At 45.8% G+C, this 27,241-nt stretch overlaps 1 protein-coding gene across 9 annotated transcripts; it reads right to left on the bottom strand.

The window, feature by feature from the left end:
* On the bottom strand, positions 1-27,241 carry KRBOX4 (KRAB box domain containing 4). 9 transcript variants are annotated; one of them, XR_004302066.1, is made up of 8 exons: positions 26,950-27,081; positions 26,245-26,348; positions 24,426-24,470; positions 20,473-20,599; positions 20,069-20,161; positions 6,363-6,431; positions 5,832-5,983; positions 1-1,182 (listed from the first exon to the last, which is right to left on the bottom strand). XR_004302066.1 is itself a non-coding variant. In XM_032426530.1 (7 exons), the coding sequence occupies exons 1-6, from the start codon at positions 26,975-26,977 to the stop codon at positions 6,388-6,390; spliced, it is 441 nt and encodes a 146-aa protein (XP_032282421.1). In that variant the 5' UTR covers positions 26,978-27,081; the 3' UTR covers positions 1-1,182; positions 6,363-6,387. The 9 variants fall into 9 exon arrangements, 7 of the variants coding, with proteins under 7 accessions (XP_032282421.1, XP_032282424.1, XP_032282419.1 ...); XR_004302065.1 differs by lacking the exon at positions 1-1,182 and adding an exon at positions 4,859-4,936; XM_032426530.1 differs by lacking the exon at positions 5,832-5,983.

Here is a 27,241-nt window from a genome sequence, read left to right as displayed (position 1 = left end):
AGCCGAAGGTAGACGCCCAACGACTGAGCCACCCAGGCGCCCCTCAACAGGTGTTTTAAAAGTCTACCATATTTATCCTTTTTTGGTCTGTTTCCATTATCTGATTATTTTTCTTGGCTATGAATCACATTTTCCTATATCTTCACATCTTAATATTTGATCGGATGCTGGACATAGTAAATTTACACCACTGAACGCTAGATTTTGTTATATTCCTTTAAAGGATGCTGGACTTCATTTTGGGAAGCAGTTAAGATACTTGAAGATCAAATTAATTCTTTCAAGGCTTGTTTTCAGCTTTGTTAGGGTAGGTTTATGGTACCCTTTACTCTAGGGCTAATTATCCCCACTACTAAGACTTGCCCCCAACTCCCCATGTCTCCACTGATTGATTAGGGTGTTTAACCAGAATTCTCCACTCTGATCTGCCAGAACTCACATATTCCAGTCCTGTGTGGCCTGGGAACCCCTCAGCTTATTAGTTTCCCAGTTGTTCTTTTCCTGGCCTTGTGGAGTTTCACTCTCTCTATATATATACACAGCTTAGTATCCAGTTAAAAACTGATGGGGACTTCCTATTCCTTTTTTTTTTAACAGGAGAAAATGCAATTTAATAGGCATTAGTATGGGGAATCCACACAGACAGAAAATTCCAAAGACGATGAGGCAACAAGAAGCTTCTATGAGCTATGGAAAAAGGTAGGGGCCTGAGGACACAAAGGGAAGAAAACTCATTAGCAAGAAGGTGAAAGGAGAGGTTTGGAAAAACAAGATTGTTCTATTATGCAGATGAGCTCCTTTGGTAAAGGGGGCCTCTGTTAATACTTCTTTTCCTGTTGCAGACTCTTCTCTCCAGTGTAAATTTAGGCAGTTATGGGGGAGGCAGAGCACCTTTCCTGCATCTGCTGGGTTTTTATTACTTTTAACTTGAAACAATCTTTATGCCAAAGTGGCACATTTTGCGGTGTCCCATCCTGTACCCCTTTAGTTCCCCCATCCGGAACTTCCCGGGAGGTTCCCCATATTAAAAGTTGAGCTGGTAAATAGCTGGTCTCATTGAGGCAGGCTTAGTCCTGACAATAGGTTCATTTAGTTAAACTCATTTTAAGAGATGATGATGCAGATGTGTTTTCAAAGTTGGGCCTCTGGTTCAGGAAATCAGGTATTCAACAAGAGGCATTTCTATGGAAACAAAAGAAAAACAATGGTTAATGATTAGGTCATAAGTCAGCCGTTGAGTCCTGAGGATAGCTGGTGGAGATTTCTAGCTGTCAGGTTGAAACTTCCTCAGATACAGGGAGAGTAGCAGTGGCAGCCGGACAGATTTCTCTGGTTTGCAGTTCACATGTCTTGATATCGCTCCATGTCCCACACAGCAGCATGCATGAAGATCGCCACACACGAGCGGTTGTGGTGATTTCTCTTAAGTTTACATCCAGTTGTTCATGTAGTTTGCAAGGCTTCAGGAAAAAGGGCAGCTTTCATTCTCAAATGAGACCAACTCAAAGGTGGGAGAAAAATAAAAAATGTTACTTGGAGAGTTGCAGTCAGGCACTAGAAGAAATCAGGATGTAGTCCAGTTTATAATAAACAGTATTAGGGGGCACCTGGGTGGCTCAGTAGGTTAAGCAACCAACTCTTGATTTCAGCTCAGGTCATGATCTCGAGATCGAGCCCCTCATCAGGCCCCGCGCTCAGCACAGTCTTGTCCTTCTCCCTCTGCTCCTCTCCCCACTCATGCTCTCTCTCAAATAAATAAATAAATAAATAAATAAATAAAATCTTTTTAAAAAACTATTAGAATCTAATATTTACTCGGGTATGTTATTGAAACATTTTTCTCTATAATCACCCTCATTTTTACCAGAGATAGCCAAATTCACATTTGTTTGTAAACAAGTCTAGTTTTAACAACTTGGCCTAATAATTATTTACGGAAGCTCGGCAGGAATACTGATTGGCCATGTAGGTTCTTTTAAATCTGCTTTGCTGGAATTTTTCATAAGGAATTTCTAGACTGAACTTTAGTGAGGCCAGAAGCCAAGCCAAAATGTGCACCAAATGCTTGCCAGACCTTGCCTGCAACACCTATAGATTTGGGCGAATTCCTCTCTCCTCGAGGAGGGGGCCTCCCTACTTCTGTTGCTCTTTCTTGTCAGTAACTCTCTCCTCTGTACTACTGTGCCCTGAAACTTCTAGTTGCCTCAGCCTTCCTGAGCACTCATCTCTTTCTCAACTCCATGAACCACCAAACTCTTCTTGGGATCCCCTCCCTACATCATATTTTGCTACTGTCTCCCAGCAGGAAGCCAAGGCCATCAAAGGGCCTTTGTTCTCAATGGTCTTTTCGTTCTCAGCTTTATGATCCCGCATGGCCTTTGCTCGCCGTTATGAAAACTGTTAGCCTCGTATAGTGTATCTACGATAGCTAGTTGTTTACGGTAGGTAGGGAAGTTTGGTCCTGGTTACTCCATCACGGTTGGAAATGGAATGGTGTGATTTTATTACTCTTGCTTGGGATTCTTAGAGCTTCTTGACTCCATGGCTTGATCGCTTTCCTTGACTTTTGTAAATTTAACTGCTGTTTCATAAATATTCCTGCTCTAGTTATATGTGCTTTACCTTTTGGCTGTTTCCCAAATGCCTCTCACAATTTGCTTGCAGTTGTTTGCCCTTTTTCCCTCTCTTTGGGACAAGTCTATGGTCCTCAAAGGCACTAATCCTGTCTTCTGCTGTGTCTAATCTGCTGTTAAACCCATACACAATGACTTCTTGGTTACTGTGGTTTTTTTTTCAGTTGTAGCATACGTTTTATCCATTTTTAAAGATTCCAACAATTTAAATCCTCTTTCACCCATTTTGTCTTTTCCTTTATTTCTGTTATATTAATGGTTAAAGTGCTTTTTGCTGAGTCCAATATCAAACTCATCTGGATTTTGTGTTAGTTCTCTATTGCTGCTGAAACAAATTACCACAAATGGTGGCTTAGAACAGCACCCATTTATCAATTCATAGTTCTGTAGGTCAGAAATCCTGGTGGGCTTAGCTACTTTCTGTCTCAGAAAGTGGGAATCAAGGTATAGGCTGGGCTGGGATCAAGGTATAGGCTGGGTACAGGCTGTGGGGAAGGACCTACTTCTAAGTTCATTCAGGTTGTTGGCCAAATTCAGTTCCTTATGGCTGCTGGACTGAGGCCCTCATTTTCTGGCCGGCTGTCAGTCAGGGGCCACTCTCAGATCCTGGACGATGCTCGAAGATCCTTCCCCATGTCAGCAACAGAGAATCTCTCATGTTGAACCCCTTCCATAGCTTCAAATCTCTGACTTCCTCTTTGGCCACCCAGCTGGAGGAACTGCCTTTAAAAAGCTCCTATGAAAAGATGAGGCCCACTCAGATCATGTCCTTTCGGCCAAAGAATGTAACATAACCAGAGAAATGGTATCTCATCATATTCATAGGTTTTACCCACAAAGGGTGGGGGGGGATAGATTATAAAAGAGAGTCCATGGGGGTCATTCTTAGAAGCATGCCTACTACAGTTGTTCATTTTGTTTTAACAGCCACATCTTTCTGCCTGTTCTCATGTCTAGTAATCTGTATCAGACACTGTATATTAAAAAACTGTATAGTTTGCCTTTTCCTCTATTCAGCAGATCAAGTCTGGGACTGAGCACCTCAAACCAATCAGGGTTGTATTGCAGTGTTAAGATAACCTAGCTCTCTTTAGCGCTGTTCCTCAGGCTATCCCTTCTGCACTTTTGTTTGACAGCCTGTTGGGTCTCTGTCTCCCCAGACCAGAGACTGCTTGAGATTTAGTTCCCCCTTCATAGATACTGAGCTGAGCTCTTGCAGGCCTTTGGTTCAATCTGGACTGTTTCCAAAGCATGTGACACCACACAAGGGCTCACTTTGCCTTTCTGGCCCAGCCCACTAACCCCCCTACACCATCACAAACTCAGCAAACATCCTATGGACAAAACTAGTCATGCTCCTGGAGCTCTTTTCATTTCCAAGTCAGCCCTATATAACCTCTAAAAGCTCTTCTAGATCTCTTTCCCCTTGTAAAGTCTGGCAGCCTGGGCCAAGCCCATCCTCAGCTCACACCCAGAATCAGCAAATACCTCCAGATAATGGACAGCAATTGTCTGGTCACCTAGAAAAGGCACTTCACTCTCTAGAATTTTAATTCATCTAGTCCTCATTGTTTCCACAGCTCTGCCACAGCTCCAAAATATTTTTTTTTCCATTTATCCCATTCCCCCCCACCTAGTTGTTGCATGATTGCTGGCCTGGCAAGACCAACTACAATGTCCATGGAAATGCAAGTCTGCTTATTACTTTCTATTAAACATTTAAATCCAAGACAAAAGTGAGACAGTAGTAAGTAACCACATACGATGTTCCCACCTTTCTTCCATTGGGTGAGGTCTGGAAGGATGAAGGGCCTTGTGGAAGAGCACACAAATGGGCTTCACAAAGGAGCCACGGACTGTGACTCAGAGTAGGTGGCTAATGCTTGCTATATGGCTTACTAGCTCTGTGTCTTAAACACACTCCTTATGATTGTTTCCTCAAGCTGTGAAACATCAGGATACGTGTTTGCTTGGGGGGCGTGGGACTGTCATTATCCTTGCTTATGAGTGTTACTGAGAAGCAGAAAAATCCATTAATGTACTATTTTTATGAAACAAAAAAGCCTTTACTTATGTAAAGAAAGTTTAAATTATGTTTTGAACACCTTCCCCGTGAGTAATATTTAGAGAGTCCTTGCCATAGAGAAACAAAGTCTGAGCCTGGATAAGTGATTTTTCTGAAGGTTGTGAATTCTTGGCCACTTCGATCCTCTGTGCTTCCTTGTCTACTAACGCAGCTTGCCACAGAGGCTGGTCTTGGCTTTCCTTGTGGTTGTCTGTCTGGTCTCCAACTTGCCTGAATTCTAGGGCAACAAATGCAATGAATCATCATTTCTGCTATATATCGTGTTATGGGATAACATTAATTGATCAAAGCCCTGCTGAGAAGCCCTGTCACTGGGACTTGGGCTGATGTGGATGGGCTCTCCCTGTGCTCCACCACCGCCACCTCCTCCAACTGCAACTACAGAGAAACGCTGGCTGATATTTAACAAGAATAATTAACACTCAGTCAAGCTGAAGATCAATGACGAACATGATGTGACAAAAATGAAGAGGAGATTTAAAGTTGGGGTGAACAGAAACTGATGCTGTATGGCTTTGCAGTTGGGGGTTAAGGCTCTAACTCATGAGCAGAGTGGATTCTAGGCCACAGGACACAAATGTGCAAAGAACTAGAACTGAGCTACCTCCTAAAAGCTGGAAGTCAGAAAGGACATTGCAGCTTTAAAAATGGGAACTAGAAAGAGGTCACTCCCTGGGTGATGAAAACAGAAGAATCGGGAGTTATTTACAACAAATTAGAACTCTAGTCCTGTACCACAGGTAGGCATGCATGCCAAATGGACAGCTGAAGTAGAATACAAAACCTAGGAGTTGAAAAATCCCCCTAAACAATTGGTCCTGCATTAGTGAAACCACTGGGCCCCACTTAAAGGAGTTCACAGTAGGGGCGCCTGGGTGGCTCAGTCGGTTAAGTGTCAGACTCGATCTCGGCTCAGGTCATGATCTCAGGGTCATGAGATCGAGCCCTGTGTTGGGCTCTATGCCGAGCATGGAGCCTGCTTCAGATTCTCCCTCTCCCTCTGCCCCTCCCCACCCCTGCTTGTGCACGTGCTCTCTCTAAAATAAATAAATGAATGAATAAATGAAATAAATAAATAAATAAAAGGAGCTCACAGTAAAAAAATTAAAAACCTTAAAAGGAAATGAGCCATGAGTTGAAACTTCAGTCCACAGAAAAACTTGCACGTGGAAATGACAGCTTCATAGCGGCTTTATTCACAATGTCCCACTGGAAGCAGCCTAGAAGCCCTTCAGTAGCTGAAAGGATGAATGAACTGGTACATCTATACAAGGAATAAAAAGAAATGAGCTACCAAGCTACAGAAAGACATGGAGAAACCTTAAATGCATATGGCTAATGGAAAGAATGGTTAAACTGTGTAAGATCCATTTAGTGACTACTACTCAGTGACAAAAAGGAAGAAACTACTAATACAAAAACTAGATGAATCTCCAGAGAATTATGCTGAGTGAAAAGAATCAATCCCATAAGACTACATACTATATGACTCCATTTGTATAATATTCTGGAAAGGACAAAATTATAAAAATGGAGAACAAATCAGTACTTGCCAAGGTTTAAGGAAAGGTAAGGGTAGGGGTGGGAAGAAATGGATATGGCTATAAAATTCCTTATGGTGATGGAAATGTTCTGTATCTTACCTGCATTCATGTCAATATCCTGGTTCTATTTTGTATTATAGTTTTGCAAGATGTCACCACTGGGGGATACTGCAAAAGGGTACAGGAAATCTGTCTGTATTATTTCCTTATCAGTGCATATGAATCTAGTTATCTCAAAATAGAAGTCTAACTTAAAAAAATAACCAAATATTCCAAGGAGAGGAAAGGGGAAGCAAGACAGTAACAACCAAAAAAGAGAGGATAAAAAGAAAAGTAATAAAATGACAGAGTTAAATCCAACAATATACATAATCACATGAAATATAAGACTAAGAAAAAACACAATCATATTAATTAATCCATAAAAGCATTTGCAACATTCAATACCCAGTCATGATAAAAACTCTCACAAAACCAGGATTAGAAGGAAATATCCTCAACCTCTACCAGGCATCTATGAAAAACCCTACAAGGTAAATTATACCTAATGGTGAAAGAGTGAATGCTTTTGGCCTAAGATCAGGAACAAGGCAAGGATGTTGCTCTCCCTATACCCAGTCAACATTATACTGAAGGTCTTAGCCGGTACAATAAGGCAAGAAAAAGAAATAAAAGTATCCAGATTGGAAAGGAAGAAATAAAATAGTCTTTTACACAACTACAGGATTGTTCATGTAGAAAATGCCAAACTATTGTCAAAAAAGCTACTAGCACTGATATGTGAACTGAGGAAGGTCCCAGGATACAAAGTCAATATAGGAAAATCAATAAAACTTCTATAAACTAGCAATGACCAATGGAAAAATGAAATGCAAAAAAATGAACACACACAACACAAACCCCACCATTCATGTTGTAAGAATACACAACAGGAATAACTTAAAATATGTGTAAGACCTGTCCATTCAAAACTATAAAATATTACTGGGGCACCTGGGTGGCTCAGTTGTTAAGTGTCTGCCTTCAGCTCGGGTCGTGGTCCCGGGGTCCTGGGATCGAGCCCCATGTCCAGCTCCCTGCTCCGCAGGAAGCCTGCTTCTCCCTCTCCCACTCCCCCTGCTTGTGTTCCCTCTCTCGCTGTCTCTCTCTCTGTCAAATAAATAAATAAAATCTTAAAAAAAAAACTGTATTACTGAAATAAATTCTAAAATACCTAAATAAATGGAGAGCTATACTGTGTTGATAAATTAGAAGACTCAATATAGTTGGCACAACCACAGACTTAATGCCATCTCCAACAAAATCCCCTGCAGACTTTTTCTCATAGAAATTGACAACCTGATTCTAAAATTTATGTGAAAATAGCAAGGACCTAGAGTTGCCGAAACAATTATGAAAAGAACCAACAAATTTGGAAGACTCACACTACCTGATTTGAGCACTTAATATAAGGCTATAGTAATTAAGACAGTGTCGTATAGATATACAGACTGATGCATATATATTCAACTAATTTTCGAGAAGGCTGCTAGGGAAATTAATTGAGAAAGAAGTCTTTTCGAAAATGTTACTGAAACAATCAAGCACTTTCCAACATAGTGGAGGAGTAGGAGACCTTAGTTTTGTCTGGTTCCAGGAATTCAGCTAGACAGTTATCAAATCATTTTGAACACCTGTGAACTCAACCAGAGATCTAAGAAAAGAACTGCTGCAATTCTACAAATAGAAAAGCGACCACTTTCTGCAAGGTAGGAGGTACGGAGACGTGAATACAAGGTGATATATCAGAAGATAAACTGCAGGGAGAGGGAGCCTCCATAAGCCAGCTATGATACAGCAGCAAAGCACAAAATCAGAACTTGGAGAAGTCAGCTCTGCTGAGGGACGTCCCTGTCTGAAAGGTGCTCAGGTGGCGAAACGGGGCGGAATCCTAGGTGGGACAGTGTGGTCTCAAGATCCCTGGGGTTACAGAAAGAACGGGGGTGCCTGAGTGCGGAAGAGTTCCCAGGCACTGGAGCGGGAAAGCCGGCTGCAAGCAGGGGCCCAGCAAGCAGCAGAATCACGGTGAGACCCCCTCCTTTCCCCGCCAGGAGGAGCAGGTGTGGGCTGCAGGAGTCTGCAGGGCTTGGAGACTAGAAGCAGGCTCGCATGCCTGAGATAGAAAACACTGGGTCACAGGCCAGGTGAGCATGGAGTGTGGACAGAGACCAGGTAGACAGGAGTGATTGACTGCTTTTTCCCTGAGAGCTCACTGAGGAGTGGGGGGGTGCAAACTTTAGGCTACAGGGCTGGCGACTGGGAGGCCGCCATTTTCATTCTCATCCTCTAAAGCGGAGCATAAAGGCAAGGAGCCTTCAGGGAACAAAAGTCACACAGAGCAATCTGGAGCCCCTTACTTAGCCCAGCCCCCTTGCAAGGGCGGTGCAATTCCACCTGGGGCAAAGACACCTGAGAATCAGCGCAACAGGCCCCTCCCCCAGAAGATCAGCAAGAACATCTGGCTAAGACCAAGTTTATTCATCACACAGAACTGTAGAACTCCAGCACTAGGGGAAAATAGTATATAGAATTCATGGGTTTTTTTCTCATGATTATTTAGTCTTTCAATTTTAATTTTTTTTTCTCTTTCCCTTTCAACCAATTTCTTACTTTATCAACTATTTTTTAAGTCTTTTTTAATTTTCATTTTTATAGTTATATTCTATCATTTCATTGTATTTAATTCTATTTTTGTATATATAAGTTTTTCTTTCTTTACAATTTTGGGATGCAGTTTAACAAACAGACCAAAATACAACTAGGACATAGTGTATTGCTCTGTTCTGTTCACCTGTCTGTTTATATTCTTTTTTTTGTCTTTTAAGTTTAATTTTTACAATTACATTCTATCCTTTCATTGTATTTAATTTTATTTTTGTACATATATAAGTTTTTCTTTCTTTACAATTTTGGGATCTAGTTTTCTAACAAACAGACCAAAACACACACAGAATCCAGTGTATTGCTCTGTTCTGTTCACTTTCTGATTATATTCTCTTTTTTAAATTCTTTTTTGGTATCAGGTCTCTTCTGATTTGCTTATTAGTGTATATTTCTCTGGGGTCGTTGTTGCCATTTTAGTATTTTGCTCTCTCGCTCATCTATTCTCTGGACATAATGACAAGAAAGGTGGAAAAACTCACCTCAAAGAAGAGAACAGGAGGCAGTACTGACTGCCAAGGACGTAATCAATATGGACACTAGTAAGATGTCGGAACTAGAGTTCAGAGTAACGATTATAAAGATACTAGCTGGGCTTGAAAAAAGCATAGAAGATACTAGAGAATCCCTTCCTGAAGAAATAAAAGAACTGAAATCTCACCAAGTCAAAATCAAAAAGGCTATTAATGAGATGCAATCAAAAATGGAGGCTCTAACTGCTAGGATAAATGAGGCAGAAGAGAGAATCAGTGATATAGAAGACAAAATGATGTAGAATAAAGAAGCTGGGAAAAAGAGAGATAAACAACTACTGGATCATGAGGGGAGAATTCAAGAGAGAAGTGATACCATAAAGCGAAACAATATTAGAATAATTGGGATCCCACAAGAAGAGGAAAGAGAGAGAGGCACAGAAGGTACACTGGAGCAAATTATACTTGTGAACTTCCCTAATTTGGGAAGGAAACAGGCATTCAAGTCCAGGAGGCACAGAAAACCCCCCTCAAAATCAATAAAAATAGGTCAACACCTTGACATATAACAGTGAAACATGCAAATCTCACAGACAAAGAGAAAATCCTGAAAGCAGCTCAGAACAAGAGGTCCCTAACCTACAAGGGTAGAAAAATTAGACTGACAGCAGACCTATCCACAGACACCTGGCAGGCCAGAAAGGACCGGCATGATATATTCAGGGTGCTAAATGAGAAAAATATGCAGCCAAGAATACTCTATTCAGCAAGGCTGTCATTCAAAATAGAAGGAGAGATAAAAAGCTTCCAGGACAAACAGAAACTAAAAGAATTTGTGATCACTACACCAGCCCTTCAAGAAATATTAAAGGGGATCCTTTAAGCGAAGAGAGAGCCCAAAAGTAACATAGACCAGAAAGGAACAGAGACAATTTACAGAAACAGTGACTTTACAGGTAATACAATGGCAATAAATTCATATCTTTCAATAGTTACTCTGAATGTAAATGAGCTAAATGACCCAATCAAAAGACACAGGGTATCAGTTTGGATAAAAAGCAAGACCCATCGATATGCTGTCTACAAAGGACTCATTTTAGACCCAAAGATACCTCCAGATTTAAAGTGAGGGGGTGGAAAACCATTTATCATGCTAATGGACATCAAATGAAAGCTGGGGTGGCAATCCTTACATCAAATTAGATTTTACACCAAAAACTGTAATAAAAGATGAGGAAGGACACTATCATAACTAAAGGGTCTATCCAACAAGAAGATCTAACAATTATAAATATTTATGCCCCTAACATGGGAGCAGCCAATTAATAACAAAATTAAAGAAACACATTGATAATAATACAGTAATAGTAGGGGACTTTAACACCCCTCTCACTGAAATGGACAGATCATCTAAGCAAAAGATCAACAAAGAAACAAGAGCTTTGAATCACACTGGACCAGATGGACTTCACAGATATATTCCAAGCATTCCATCCTAAAGCAACAGAATACACATTCTTCTCTAGTGCACATGAAACATTCCCCAGAATAGATCACATACTGGGTCACAAATCAGGTCTCAACCGGTACCAAAAGACTGGGATCATTCCCTGCATATTTTCAGACCACAATGCTTTGAAACGTGAACTCAATCCCAAAAGGAAATTTGGAAAGAACTCAAACACATCGAGGCTAAAAAGCATCCTACTAAAGAATGAATGGGTCAATCAGGAAATTAAAGAAGAATTTAAAAAATTCATAGAAACAAATGAAAATGAACACACAACTGTTCAAAACCTTTGGGATGTAGCAAAGGTGATCCTAAGAGGGAAGTATATAGCAATACAAGCCTTTCTCAAGAAACAAGAAAGGTCTCAAATACACAACCTAACCCTACACCTAAAGGAGCTGGAGAAAGAACAGCAAATAAAGGCTAAACCAAGCAGGAGGTGAGAAATAATAAATATTAGAGCAGAAACCAATGAAATACAAACCAAAAGAACAGCAGAAGAGATCAATGAAACTAGGAGCTGGTTCTCTGAAAGAATTAATAAGATCAATAAACCCCTGGCCAGACTTATCGAAAAGAAAAGAGAAAGGACCCAAATAAACAAAATCATGAATGAAAGAGGAGAGATCACAAGCAACACTGAAGAAATACAAACAATTATAAGAACATATTCTGAGCAACTATATGCCAACAGATGAGGCAATCTGGAAGAAAAAATGGATGCATTCCTAGAAACATATAAATGACCAAAACTGAACCAAGAAGAAATAGAAAACCTGAACAGACCCATAATCAGCAAGGAAATGGAAGCAGTAATCAAAAATCTCCTAACAAACAAGAGCCAGGGCCAGATGGCTTCCCAGGGAAATTCTACCAAACATTTAAAGAAGAATTAATACCTACGCTTCTGAAGCTGTTTCAAAAAAATTGAAATGGAAGGAAAACTTCCAAACTCTTTCTATGAGGCCAGCATTACCTTGATCCCCAAACCAGACAAAGACCCCACCAAAAAGGAGAATTACAGCCCAACAGCCGTGATGAACATAAATGCAAAAATTCTCACCAAGATACTAGCCAATAGGATCCAACAATACATTAAAAGGATTATTCACCACGACCAAGTGGGATTTATTCCTGGACTGCAAGGGTGGTTCAACATCCACAAATCAATGAATGTGATACACTACATTGATAAAAGAAAGGACAAGAACCATATGATCGTCTCAATAGATGCAGAAAAAGCACTTGACAAAGTATAGCATCCTTTCTTGATTAAAACTCTTCACAGTATAGAGAGGGAGGGAACATACCTCAATATCATAAAAGCCATCTACAAAAAGCCCACAGTGAATATCATTCTCCATCGGGAAAAACTGAGAGCTTTTCCCCTAAGGTCAGGAACATGACAGGGATGCCCACTATCACCACTGTTGTTCAACATAGTACTAGAAGTCATAGCCTCAGCAATTAGACAACAAAAAGAAATAAAAGGCCTCTGAATTGGCAAAGAAGAAGTCAAACTCTCAATCTTCACAGATGACGTGATACTCTGTGGAAAACCCAAAAGACTCCACCCCAAAATTGCTAGAATTCATACAGGAATTCAGCAAAGTGGCAGGATATAAAATCAATGCACAATCAGTTGCATTTCTATACACTAACAATGAGACAGAAGAAAGAGAAATTAAGGAGTCAATCCCACCTACAATTGCACCCAAAACCGTAAGATACCTAGGAATAAACCTAACCAAAGAGGCAAAGGATCTGTACTCAGAAAACTATAGAACACTCATGAAAGAAATTGAGGAAGATACAAAGGAATGGAAAAACGTTCCATGCTCACGGATTGGAAGAACAAATATTGTTAAAATGCCTATGCTACCTAGAGCAACCTATATTTCAATATAATTCCTATCAAAATACCATCAACTTTTTTCACAGAGCTAGAACAAATAATCCTAAAATTTGTATGGAACCAGAAAAGACGTCGAATAGCCAAAGGAATGTTGAAGAAGAAAATCAAAGTTGGTGGCATCACAATTCTGGACTTCAAGCTCTATTACAAAGCTGTAATCATTGAGACAGTATGGTCTTGGCACAAAAACAGACACAGAGATCAATGGCAGAGAATGGAGAACCCAGAAATGGACTCTCAACTCTATGGTCAACTAATCTTTGACAAAGCAGGAAAGAATGTCCAATGGAAAAAAGACAGTCTCTTCAACAAATGGTCTTGGGAAAATTCGACAGCCACATGCAGAAGAATGAAACTGGACCATTTTCTTACACCATACACAAAAACAGACTCAAAATGAATGAAGGACCTAAATGTGAGACAGGAATCGATCAAAATTCTAGAGAAGACAGGCAGCAACCTCTGTGACCTTGGCTGCAGCAACTTCTTCCTAGAAACATCGCCAAAGGCAAGGGAAGCAAGGCAAAAATGAACTATTGGGACTTCATCAAGATAAAAAGCTTTTGCACAGCAAAGGACACAGTCAACAAAACCAAAAGACAACCGACAGAATGGGAGAAGATATTTGCAAATGACACTACAGATAAAGGGCTAGTAACCAAAATCTATAAAGAACTTAATCAAACTCAACACCCAAAGAACAAATAATCCTGTTAAGAAATGGGTAGGAGACATGAACGGACATTTCTCCAAAGAAGACATCCAAATGGCGAAAAGACACATGAGAAAATGCTCAACATCACTCGGCATCAGGGAAATCCAAATCAAAACCTCAATGAGATACCACCTCACACCAGTCAGAATGGCTAAAATTAGTAAGTCAGGAAACAACAGATGTTGGCGGGGATGCGGAGAAAGGGGAACCCTCCTACACTGTTGGTGGGAATGCAAGCTGGTGCAGCCACTCTGGAAAACAGTATGGAGGTTCCTCAAAAAGTTGAAAATAGAGCTACCCTACAACCCAGCAATTGCACTTCTAGGCATTTAGCCCAAAGATACAAACATAGTGATCCGAAGGGCCACTTGCACCCCAATGTTTATAGCAGCAATGTCCACAATAGCCAAACTATGGAAAGAGCACAGATGTCCACTGACAGATGAATGGATAAAGAAGATGTGGTATATAAATATATAATGGAATACTACTCAGCCATCAAAAGGAATGAAATCTTGCCACTTGCAACAACGTGGATACAACTACAGGGTATTCGGCTAAGCGAAGTAAGTCAATCAGAGAAAGACAATTATCATATGATTTCACTGATATGTGGAATTTAAGGAACCAAACAGAGGATCATAGGGGAAGGGAGGGAAAAACAAAACAAGATGAAATCAGAGAGGGAGACAAACTATAAGAGACTCCTAATCATAGGAAACAAACTGAGGGTTGCTGGAGGGGAGCGGGGTTGGGGGGATGGAGTAACTGGGTGATAGACATTAAGGAGGGCACTTGATGTAATGAGTACTGGGTTATTATATGAGACTGGTGAATCACTGAACTCTAGCTCTGAAACTAATAATACACTATATGTTAATTAATTGAATTTAAATAAAAAATTAAAACTAAACATAACTCTTTACTGAAGATGTTAAGAAAAACCCTTATCATCAAAAAAAAATGTTACTGAAACAAATGGAATTGAGTATGCAAAAAATAGTAATAATAAAAGAATGTTGACCTATACCTCACAAAAGATTTAAAAGTTAATTCATGGGGCGCCTGGGTGGCTCAGTTGTTAAGCGTCTGCCTTCGGCTCAGGTCATGATCTCAGGGTCCTGGGATGGAGCCGCACATCAGGCTCCCTGCTCAGCAGGGAGGCTGCTTCTCCCTCTCCCACTCCCCCTGCTTGTGTTCCCTCTCTTGCTGTGTCTCCGTCAAATAAATAAATAAAATCTTTAAAAATAAATAAATAAATAAAAGTTAATTATCAGTCATAGCTTTATTATTTTTTGAAGATTCTATCCATTTATTTGTCAGAGAGAGAGACAGAACAAGCAGGGGAAGCAGCAGGCAAAGGGAGAAGCAGACTCCCCGCCGAGGTATGAGCACAACATGGGGCTCGATCCTAGGACCCAGGGATGATGACCTGAGCTTAAGGCAGACTCTTAACGAATGAGCCACCCAGGTGCCCCTCCGTCATAGCTTTAACTTTAAGAACCAAATTATAATCTTCTGTTAGAAAACATATGAGAAAAATCTTTCTTACCCTGGGTTAGAAAGAAATTTGATAAATGGGCCACAAATGCATGAACCAGAAGAGAAAAACTTGCTAAATTGGACTTTATCAAAAATAAAAACGTCTTCTTCAAAAGACACAAACAAGCCACAACTTTGGAGTAAATACTGGAAAACACATGGAAGAGAAAGAACTTGCAACTAGAATATATAAAGATAACAGACAGACATATTTTAAGATATATATATTTATATACGTATATAAAGATAACAATTATATTACACACAAAGATGGCAAAAGATTACAATAGACACCTCACCAAAGATAAACAGATTACAGACAAGCACATGAAAAGATGCTCAAGATCAACAGTCATCACAAAAATGCAAATTTAAGGGGTGCCTGGGTGGCTCAGTCAGTTAAACGTCTGCCTTTGGCTCAGGTCATGATCCCAGGGTCCTGGGATCAAGCCCCGCGTCTGGCTCCTTGCTCAACAGGGGGTCTGCTTATCACTCCCCCTCTCCCCCTCCCACCTGCTCATGCTCTCTCTCTCTCTCAAATAAATAAACAAAATTTTTTTAAAAAGTGCAAATTTAAGTCACAATGAGCTACCCGTACACATCTACATGAAAAGTGTGTTGTTGGTGGGAAAACAAAATGGTATACCCATGTTGGAGAACAGTTTGGCAATGTCTTATAAAGTTAAACATATGCTTACCATATGACCAAGCAACCCTACTACAGATATTTACCCAAAAATATAAAAACATATGTCCACATAAATAGCTGTACAGTATGTTCACCAGTTTCATTAATAATAACCAAAAACCAGGAACAATTCAAATGGGCATTAAGTGCTTCATGGATAAATGAACTGCGACATGACTTGGCTATAAAAGTGACAAACTGGGACGCCTGGGTGCGACATGAACTGCGACATGACTTGGCTATAAAAGTGACAAACTGGGACGCCTCAGTCGGTTAAGCATCTGCCCTCGATTCGGGTCATGATCTCAGGGTCCTGGGATCGAGCCCTGCGTCGGCTCCCTGCTCAGCGGGGAATCTGCTTGTCCCTCTGTCTCTGCCTCTCCCTCTCCCCATACCTATTCCCGTGCTCCCAATCTCTCTCTCTCTCTAAGATAACTAAATAAAATCTCTAAAAAAGGCAACAAACTACCAAAAAATACCACAACATGAAATTAAAAAGCCTTAAGTGAAAAAAGTGAGATGAATAAGGCTACCTACTAAAAGATTCATTTATGTGACATTCTAGAAAGAATCAAACCACAAGAAAAAAAAAAAAAAAGACCAGGTCTGGGGGTGCAAAGAGAAGTTTAAGAATGAAAGGAAACAAGGGTTTTTGGCAGGATTGAAAATGTCCAATATCTTGATGGTGGTGGTGGTTACATGACTACATATTTGTTCAAGAAAGGTGAACTTCAGGGTATATAAGTTATACCTCAATAAATCTCACTTAAAAAAAGAAGAGTCACATTCGCATAAATATGTAATGAAAACACATGGAAAACACATATGGGAATTCGTTAAAACATTATTACATACAACCAAATTCCATATGGTACCATTTATGAATTTCCTTTTATTAAAATATCTATTAAGCATTAATAAAAGCATTAAGAAAAAACAATATTAAAAAGTTATGACCTCTAGTTAATGATATGCCTGTGGAAGTATTTAGGGGTGAAGGGTACTGATCTCTGAAACTTACTATGAAACTCATCACAAAAGGAAAGAGGACTGATGGAAGGACAGAGGAATTAGTACAGACAGAAGAAAAAGCAAATACAGCAAAACGTTCATTGTAGACTCCAGGGGGAATTCTGTGGGTGTTCAAACTATAAATCTTTCACTTGTTCGGTGTGAAAATTTTTATAATAAAATGTTGGGGAGAAAGGCTAGATAAAGAACAGCAAAGTAAACCCAAAGTAAGTAGGAAAAAGGAAATAAAGGAAAAAGGAGAAGTGAACAAAACGGAAAACAAGAGGGAAAATTCACAAAGGCAAAGACCTTTCCATGAAAAGCTTAACAACCTTTTGATGAACTTCAGACTTCACCCTACTCCATGGGATTGGACAATTCGGATTACTAGAGTGAGGCCACTCTTGAGACTAACCATTCCTAGAAGATTTCTCTCAGAACAACCAGCGAATTTTTTTAAAAGATCTATTTATTTAGGGGCGCCTGGGTGGCTCAGTCGTTAAGCGTCTGCCTTCCGCTCAGGTCATGATCCCAGGGTCCTGGGATCGAGCCCTGCATCGGGCTCCCTGCTCGGCGGGAAGCCTGCTTCTCCCTCTCCCACTCCCCCTGCTTGTTTGTGTTCCCTCTCTCGCTGTGTCTCTCTCTCTCAAATAAATAAATAAAATCTTTAAAAAAAAAAAAATCTATTTATTTGAGAGAGAGAGACAGAGAGCGAGCAGGGGGAGGGGCAGAGGGAGAGGGAGACAAGCAGACTGCCCACTGAGCGGAGAGCCCGATGCAGGGCTGGAGCCCTGGACACTGAGCTCACGACCTGAGCCAATATCAAGAGTCAGACACCCACTGACTGAGTCACCCAGGAGCCCCATCAGAACAACCAGAGAATTGCTGGGACCTGCCAGAAATTTCCTATAGGCCCAGGGGAATATGCAGTCCCGAAGCAGCTTGAAGTCTGGAGGAATGGCGGAAGAGAAAAAGCTGTCCACCTGCTCCTGTCGTCTCCCCCCCCGACCCCATGCTCCTCGGTGAGGCCTGGCCGTGTCCCCCGAGCCTCTGAACTCTTCTCAGGGGATATTTAAAACGGTGGATCCTACCTGGCCATGGGCGTCGGGCTATCTGCAGTGTCCCTCACAGTGCACAGAACCAGGACCACCCGGTGGTGGTCCTTTCTGGAACAATTTCCATCGGGTGGGGCCTAACCGTGAGAATCCTGTGGGGTCCACAGGTCACTATGTGAGTGCCTTGGGTTAACAAAGACTGTAGTAAGGCATGTTTTATTAAAAACAATAAAAATAGTGATACCCACTACCGAAAGCTCCCAGGGGTCGAAGCACCAGTTTTGGTGCTTTACATTCATCCACTCATTAAACTCTGACAACCCCGTAAGTTCTAGCGTCAGCCCCACTCTACAAGCAGGCAAAGAGGCTCTGAGGCGAGTGTGCAGAGGGACAGCTAGCGAGCCAAGAAGCCAGAAATCCAGTCTGGGCTGTGAGCTCCAAAGCCGGAGCCAGTGACCCCTGGCTGTGGATGAGCACCGAACCTCCTTCCTCTGCCCTCCTCCAAAAGGAAAGATTATTTATGGAATGTTCCACCAGCCCCACACCGGGACAGTAAGAATAAGATGCAGGCATTCTCTCTGGGGTTCTGTGTTCTAGGCAGAGAATAAGCCACAGACACTTAGCTAGGTTTAGAGAGTTACCAAATGGAATGCAGACATAGAAGCTGAGCTCTATTATTTACACTTAAATATGTAACCATCAGAAAAACTACAAATAATAACCTAACAAGCATTGGGAAGAGCTGAGGAGAAGGCCAAGGTGGAACTGAGATAAATCCTGAGTTTTCATAGAGGGGAGATAAAATAGAAATCTCCAGAAATGCAGGTATGAAGGGATTCCCGGGACCCAGGAGGTGCCCATCCGCAGAATTACAAAGAGAAACCCCGAGAAGAGGCAGAACGTGGAGGTGTGGCTGGGAATGTGCTGACATGAGCTGGTTCCTGGACTGCCCTGCACGCACACCCAACGTGGGTACAGTTCCTTCCAACAGAACAGGTGTTCATGTAAGGTTACTGGATTCAGGGAGGGGGCTGCGCCTCTGAACTTGCGCTTCCTCCTTCCAGGGCACCACTGAACTGAGAACGAGACTCCGCCAGTTCAATTCCTGAAAACCCCGGAGGCAGGAAAAAGCAGGCCACGAGCAGAGCAGAAATGCTGATGGATCTGGACACGGCAGCGAGTATGGGGTTGACGGAGCACAAAGAGGACACCGTACCCCCAAACAGCCGTGGGGGAGGCAGGTGCAGGCCAGCCCAGGAGGCCCCGACAGAGAGAGGGTGCACAGCCCAGCAGAGGCGGGCTGTGGGGAAGCCGTCGGGGTGGCCGCTGGGAGCGCGCCAGAAGAAGAGGAAGACCGGCGTCTGAAGAGTGTGTGGATCCCCACAGGGGGCCCAGAGCCAAACCAACCAAACCCACGGAGGAGGCAAAGAGCCGCTGTGCCCAGGACGGAGGCGGCGCTCACTGAAGCAGGCCGCCCGGGAGGGATGTCCTCTCCGGGTCCCCTGTGTTCTGGGGAAAGACAGAGATGACATGGAGGACAAGACAGGTGAGTGGGAGGGAGGCAGTGGTAAGAGCAGGAAGCTGACAACAGGCGGAGTCGGGTCACATCTGGAAGAGACGGGGGGACTGAGAAGCGAGGACTGGGTCCCGTGAAGGCTGACGCGGTTGAGCACGACAGGAGCGCGGAGAGAGCACGGGGGCTGCCCGACCCGGCCGAGCTGGAGGCCACCAGCAAAGCTTCTGGTCCCCACCAGCTCCAGCAAGGCAGGCAGGATGACTTCCCTGAGGCTGAAGAGGGCTCCCAGCGTCAGATGTAAAGGGCCCACAGGACGACAGATAAAGAGGGCGCGTCACACCTACAGCCCATCTCTTCTGAGGAAAAGGCAAATGCCCACGGGAGGGGAAACACCCTCAAAGCTTCCAGAAAGGAGGGGGAGCAGGAAAGGGGGAAGGCCACCCAGGATACTGGGACGTGGACTTGGGACCTGACCCCAAGCAGAACAAGGGGGCTGCGGAAGGGTGGTGGTGGGGGGGGTGGGCGTCATGTGCCTACCACAGCGGCTGGTTTCATCGAAGCCAAGTCAGGTCCCCGAGTCTAGGGACTCTGAGAAGAGCCCCCAGGCCTGCCCCTGACGCCCAGCTCTCGCTGACCTCCTGGTCCCCTGCCCTAGCCCGACAGGCCGCGTGCGGGCTCACCTGGATAGTTCCACGCCGACGGCCCTCCCTCTGCCCTCCTGGCCTCTTCTTGTCCTGATCTCAAGACCTCATCCGGGCTGGCAACGAGGTATCCTGGGAGGGGAAACGACACAGACTTCGTTAGTAATGCCAGACGTGTTCCAGAACCGGGGCCTCTCCTTGCCAACCGACACGGTCCGGCCTCGGTGCGGCCCCCCGAGGAAGGCTCTGTGCCCCTCAGTGCAGACCAGTCACCGAGAGGGCGAGAGCACAGACATCCGGGGCGGGGTGCACACGGGGCTCTGACTTCCCAGCGGTGAGCCTGAGGCCCCAGCTCATTCTGGGCTCCGGAGGCCCCGGAGCGGGCAGCAGCTGAGGTGACACGAGCGCGCGTGTCCCCGTCACGCTGCGCAGCTGTCCCTCACCCACGGACACCAGGTGGCTGTAGTTCTCCAGCGTGACATCCCTGTAGAGGTTCTTCTGAGCGGAGTCCAGTTGCTGCCACTCCTCCAGGGTGAAGTCCACAAACACATCCCTGAAGGTCAAGGATTCCTGCAACGGCACATTCCTCATGAGCCCGGAGTGCTGGGCTCGGGGATCGGGACCATGTGTCCCCTCCTCAGACTTCCACACGCAGCAGAGATTCAATCTGGCGCCCACCCCGGGACACCCCGGACACAGGAGGACAGACTGGCTTTGCACAGTGGGAAGTCACTTGCCCAGAGTCACACAGCGAGGACAGAGGGATGAAAATGCATGCGTTCTGCTCGCCACACCCACGTCTTTCAACATGACACTGCCCCACCTTTCTCGATACAACTGTTCCCTGCTGTTCGCCGCACAATTTGAGACCCTGTAATGGATGCAATGTTTATGCCCCCTAAATTATTTTCAACGTTATAAAGAAACAGAAGAGGCGGTAAAGAGAGCTTCCTCTGGAAATGCAATCTTTCAGCTCCCTGACTGAACACAGATAAGTCCAGAGGATATAAGGAATAATAAAAACAAACACACCCTCTCTGAACTGAGGGCGCTTCCCCTCGTAGAGGGAGAACCGCCGCACTTACCAAGGCACACAGGAAAGGGAGGGAGGGCAGGAGGGCGGGCTGCCTGTCCTCCCAGGGCAATGGCAGAGGCAGAATAGGGAACGGAGCCTACAAAGGAGTCAGTTCTGCTCGGGGCGGGCAGAGAAGGCTTCGCAGGGGACATAGAGCTATGACAACAGTTCTGAACACAGCTCCTCGGTCAGGACTGTGAGGTAATAGGAGATAAGTACTGCTCTTGGCTCCAGGTCCCTGTTGCAGAGCTCCTAAAACCCTGACAAATCCCCACGTGAGAAGAATACAAGGAGCATCTCGTGTTCTAATGAGGTGACTCGAGGTGAGCAGAAGGGGCTGGAGACCAGAAAGGCCAAGCTGTGACTGCAAGCTCTGCATTTTCAGCCCCACCCACCCTTCTCCAGCGATGGAAGAGGGGCTGGAAATGGAGTTAACCACTGATCGGAGTTGCGTTATGAAGCCGCCATAAAATCCCCAGAGCATGGGTTTCGGGGAGCTTCCCGGCGCGTGAACACATCCATATTCCGGGCGGATGATGCTTGCCAAGTCCACACGGACAGAAGCTCTTGTGCTCAGGGCCCTCCCAGGCCTTGCCCTACGTATCTGTTTATCCGGCTGTTCGTGTGTATCCTTCATCATATCCTTTAACAAACTGGTAAATGTTAAGTCAGCGTGTCCCCGAGTCCTATGAGATGTTCTAGCAAATAATCGAATCCAAGGAGGGCGTCACTGGACCTCTGACCTCTAGCCCGCTGGTCAAAAGCCTGCAACTCGGGGCTGGCATCTGACGGGGGCACAGGGGTGGCCGTGTGGTGGGACCGAACTCTTAACCTGTGGGATCCGATGCTATCTCCAGGGAGCCAGTGTCAAAGCTGAGTCACGTGTAGGACACCCATCGGGTGCGGCAGCGAGTTGTGTGGTGTGTGGAAACCTTCTCCACATCTGGTGACCAGAAGTGTCAGAGATAAAGTGTTCTGTGTGAGGGCAGAGGAGACACGCCGGAGAAAGGCAGGCAGGGAAGACACAGTAGGCAAGGACCGGGCTGTTTCCCTCCAGAAGGCGGCTGCACAGTCACCCGACTGCTAATCGTGCCTAATCCACCATGAGAGGGAACAGGAAGCGGGAGGGTGGGAGTCTGACCTGGTCAGCAGACTGAGGTAAGGAAGGACACGTCTGTGTTTGGTCTTGTCGGCACCAAACAAACGCTCACTTTTCTGAGTGCCCACATTCCTCACAGAGAGAGCAGGATCCCCCTGATGACACCCGCATCTCCTCCTGACCCCCACCCCCCCACTGGCCGGTCTTCAGTCCGGGAGACAGGTGGCACCCACAGGGCCCCAACAGGCCTCACGGGGCAGCCGGTTACTCAGCGCTGCAGACGGAGACGAGCCGGGACACGCCTTGGGCAGCAGGACAGTGACGGGATGGTGGGGCTCTCAGAGCAGCCACCCTCCTGTCACCCCTCCCAAGTGACAGCTCAGGTGCTGGGGACCAAGACCACACTGGTGAGCGCAGGGGAACACCTGGCTCAGAGGCCCTCAGCTGTCAAAATTCACGATGCGCAGAGCCCCCGACCTAGAATCCTCACCTCCAGACAGCTATCCTGCAGATGAGACAAGCTCACAAGGAACAACCTGAACCGTACACAGCTGAGTGTCGCTGCATCACTTATGATATCACAAGACAAGACTGTCCTCAATGCTCAGCCCTGGCAGAAGGCAAATATACACGACGGTATTTCCAGCCAGTGGAATATCACAGAGCCATTTCTGTAAATGGGGTACCACCCGGGGGTGATTTAGCCCTTCGGGGAACAGGTGGCAGTGTCTGAGAAACTCTTCACTGTCACCACGAGGGGGACGAGGTGGGGACACTGGCCTCAGGGGAGCCTGGGGCAGGGACGGTTAGATAGCGTCCAGGGCACAGAGCCGCCCTCCACAACACAGCACTGCCTGGCCCCAAATGTCAAGCGTGCCCAGGTGGAAAAACCCGGGGTTGTTCGAACACACAGTGAAACGGAATGGTCGTGGGGAAGTCCAGAATGTGCTGGAATATGTGAAGAAGGAAGAGTTCCAAAGTAAATGGTATTCTTAGGTGCGAAGACACGTGCATACGTGATCTCGCCAAGAACGTATGAAACAAGGAAGGACACGGGACATGGGGTGACGGGGAGAATTACTTTTCACCTTTTGTTAAACAAGCTTTTGTTTTGAATTTTTTACCGTATGTACAGATCATTTTTCACAGTGCTCGACTCAACGTATCAACATCTGTTCAGACTCTGTGTTTAGAATCTTGACATCCATAATCTCAAGTGAATCAGGTGTATAACTTACTTTCTGTAATATCTTTATCAAATTTAAAGATAAGTGGCTCCATAAAACCAACTGGTTTCCTTTTCAACTTTCAACAGCCTGGAAAAGCTGAACACAGAAATTATCTGGTCTTTAACATTTTGGGAGAGTCATAATTAGTCTAGGATTTGGGACAGCCAATTCAAGTATGAATACCTTTGACCCCAAAATCCAACTTCTGGGTGGATCCTCCTTAAATACCCGCACTATTGAACACACACATGGAGTCGTCCAAGAGGCACCGTACAGAACAGAAAAAGAAAATCCAAATGCTGACTATGCACAAAGAGAGCAACAGTTGAATGATACATCCAGAGCACCGCATGGAAACGGAAGTCTTCTTTCTACACTGAGAGGCAACAGCACACAGAGTAGAACCAGGTGGGAAAAACAAGACGGGAGCGGGGCTGGCACGGCATCTCTGCACACACTCACCCACCACGGCCTACGGACCTGTGGTCAGCTCGTGAAGCTCACAGAAACGCAGCCGCCCCACACCATCCCCACACTGTTACCAGGGGGCACTCGGAGGAGAAACGTGGCACCGGGGGCCGAAGAAACACGGATGTTGTGACTCTTCTTCAGTGCACAGAACATCAAGCATGGATTTACTTTCATTATTTGAATATAATGAAAAAGCAAACAGTGAGGTGGAAGCGAAGACACAGAAAAAGCGAGTCTATGGGCTTCAACAAGCTTCCCTGAGAAGCAGAAGAACAAAGAGGAGGTGCGTTTCCCAGAGGAAGAAGTAGATGAGAACAGTCACTTTCCTTCTCTCTTTTCTTGTTTTCTATTTTGGGTTTTTGTGGCGAGCGGAAGGATCGGAGAAACCGGAGCGGATTACAGCTTGAATGGAAAACAGCCACGGCAGAAGGGAGCGACAGATTTGTCAAGGTTACGGTACAGGTGCCCCAAAGCTGCCTCACGTTCCCTGGAAACAGGGGAGGGGGGAAATCAGGAGCTCACCTGGGCCGCGGCCATCCTGTTCTGCCCCGGACAAAGGGCGGGGATCTAGGAAGACAGAATGAGGGGGGTCGAGATCAGCGCGTTCAGCCATGAGACCGTCCCACCAGCCTGATGACCATCACCCTTGCACCTGGGGAGAATGACGTGCAACGAGCCTGGGAGCTCCAGCCCGGTCCCTGCGACGTGGATAAGCTCGTGTGGGCTTTGCACAGGACCTGTGTCTGTGGGCTTCCAAGTTGCCCCAAATGAATCTTGTTTCATTTCTTAACATACTTAAAAGCAGATCACAAAAACACAAGGGCAGTGCAAGCTCATTTGTTCACCTGTACGTACACACTGAGGATCAGCAGTGTACCAGAGCGTTTACTAAAATGTTGACACTGCTTTTCTCTGACTGCTGATTCAGTTTGCTTCTTTTCTCTACTTGCATTTTTGAATGTGAACATTATCACTCATAAAATGGAAATGAAAACTGATTACACTGAGCCCCAGAGGTGACAGACAGATAGCAGAGTCTGGAGGACGGGGACCTCTGGCTGTGGTTTGCAGGACGGAGACAAACCAGGGCTGGGGAAGGGGCAGGGAGCGGGAAGGGAATGAAGAGCCCAGCACCGGTCATTCCACGAGGAGCTGGAAACCACTGACCTTGTCACTCTGCGCACACTGCCCCTCACTGCCCGCCTCCACCCCGGTCCTGGCTCGTGACTTCCTCCTTTCCCAGGATGTCTATTCAATTGCCTGCTCGTCCCCGCTTGGCAGTTTTCTTTTTTTTTTAAAAGATTTTATTTATCTATTTGACAGAGAGAGAGAGAACACACGCAGAAGCAGGGGGAGCTGCAGGTAGGGAGGGAGAGGGAGAAGCAGGCCTCCCACTGAGCAGGGAGCCCAACCCGGGGCTCGATCCCAGGACCCTGGGAACATGACCTGAGCCGAAGGCAGATGCTTAACCGACTGAGCCACCCAGGCGCCCCTGCTTGGCAGTTTTCTAAACAAAGTCTCCGCCAGGAGCTTCTGCAGAGTAGCTGCTGCCCCAGCAACCCCGGTGGCAGCCTCAGGACGCCAGCGCTCAGCTCCACGCAGCTTAACGTCTCCTGCTCTGAGGCCCGGTCACAGTAGCACCGAAATGAGGCAGCAGAACCAGAAGACAGCGTACCTGCAGGCTACTTGCAAATTTTACCAAGGCAAAAAGAAAACAAAAGTGTTCTGCACTTTGCTCAGACTAGGGGGAGATTCAACATTTGTGCAGAGGTGGGTGGGATGTTCACGCTCTAGGGCTGACGCAAATCCAGAGACAGCCGATGGAAAAGAGGGGGGCATATGCCGTGCACACAGGCGTGGCAGGACAGGACAGAGTCCTTCCAGGCTGGCGGTGATCCTCGTCACCCTGATCCTGCCCCTGCAGGACTGCGGCAGGCCACTGCCTCATGGTAGTATCCCTCCATCCACCTGCACATTCATCTCTCTCCTCCGATGGGGTCCAACTGCCCACGGTCACACAGTGGGCATGCTGTCTCGCAGCTGGTCGAGGGACAGAGGCCGCTGCAGGTCCAGCTCTTCTTGGACCTGCTGTCCTCTAAGCCTCCACCCCCTGCCCCGGGGTCCGGGTCTGTCCCGGGAGCCTGCACCCCCTGCACTGGGTTCTGGATCTGACCTGGGACCCTGCATCCTCTGCCCCGGGCTGAGGCTCCTCCTCCCAGGCCCCTCATAAGAGCTCTCTAGTTCGTAAGGATGCAGGACCAAAGGATTCAGAGACAAACCCATCTCAGCCGGGACCATCCCTGCAGCACCATGTCTGTGCCTCTGACCCAGGGGGACTCACCTTCTGAGGCTTCACACTGGCTCTTCTGCAGACTAGGAAGCCCAGGAGCAGGCGAGCTGGAATCTGCAGTTGGTGAGCAGCGGTGTCAGTGACGCACCCTGCTCCTGGAAAGAAGGACCACACAGGAGATGTCATTAGCAGCCCCTATGATGGAGTGAAGTTGAGGAAAACTCAAATGTTTTCATTTATGGAAGGAAGCACAAGGCCTCCTCTGAGTTTGAAGAGTAACGTTTAGTAGGACCCCAGTTATCAGCAGACAAGGAGCTGAGCACTGCCCTATGCGTAACAGTCCCCGCTCCGGAATCGAACGGATTGCCTGCTCTGTCGCTTTTATTCATTCAGTGAAAATGTTGAGGGCCCGCTATGTGCCTGTTCTACGGGCTGCGGATACATCAGGGTACAAAACAATCCGAGGTCCCCGACCTTGTGGAGCTGTATTCGAGCAGGGAAGGCAGACAGCAACCACAAACTTGATCAATTTCGGGAACGTTAGTTAGAAAGGCTAAGTGCTAGGCACGGGGAAAAAAGACTGAAGGATCCCCGGGGTTGACTAGCTGTGTGACTTTGGACAGGAGTCCGAGCCTTTCTGTTCTTGCTTCCTCGCAATAAAATGAAGATCATCGTAGCACCTGCTCACAGGCCATCGGGAAGATGCCCGGGAACCCCAAGGGCGCCTCGCACTTAGTAGGCACTCAGCAAACTCACTGACTGTCTCACTTGCCGTCGCCCGCATCCCGCTGCCCACACTCAGCCGGCCGCCCAGTGCCGCGAGCCCGCAGAGGCGCGAACCCACCACCCCCGCCCTCCCCTGCAGCCCGTGTCCGCTCCGCCTCCCGGCCCTTGCCTCCCACAACCCGACAGCCGGGGCGGAGAACAACAACCGGTGGGACCTCGCACCGCCCCCGGCTCAGCGGACCACTTCCGCTCCCGTCGCCGCGCTGCCCGAGGTCGGAGCGAGGCGCACGCGCACGAGCCACTGGGGGGGGGGGTGGTCCCC

Source organism: Phoca vitulina, unplaced genomic scaffold (assembly GCF_004348235.1).
Source record: "Phoca vitulina isolate PV1807 unplaced genomic scaffold, GSC_HSeal_1.0 scaffold35, whole genome shotgun sequence".
In the NCBI taxonomy this organism is placed as follows: Eukaryota; Metazoa; Chordata; class Mammalia; order Carnivora; family Phocidae; genus Phoca; species Phoca vitulina.
The sequence above is the reverse complement of the archived record's forward strand: the minus strand, read 5'-3'. Positions and strand labels throughout refer to the sequence as shown.

Excerpts from the sequence above, each read along its gene's own strand:
- KRBOX4 (XM_032426527.1), bottom strand. The coding sequence starts at position 26,977 with ATGCGGGCGACGGCAAGTGAGACAGTCA. Across the intron at positions 24,471-26,244 it reads CCAGTGTGAAGCCTCAGAAG|ATCCCCGCCCTTTGTCCGGG; the intron begins GTGAGTCCCCCT and ends CTGTCTTCCTAG. Across the intron at positions 20,162-20,472 it reads CAGCCACCTGGTGTCCGTGG|GATACCTCGTTGCCAGCCCG; the intron begins GTGAGGGACAGC and ends TTCCCCTCCCAG.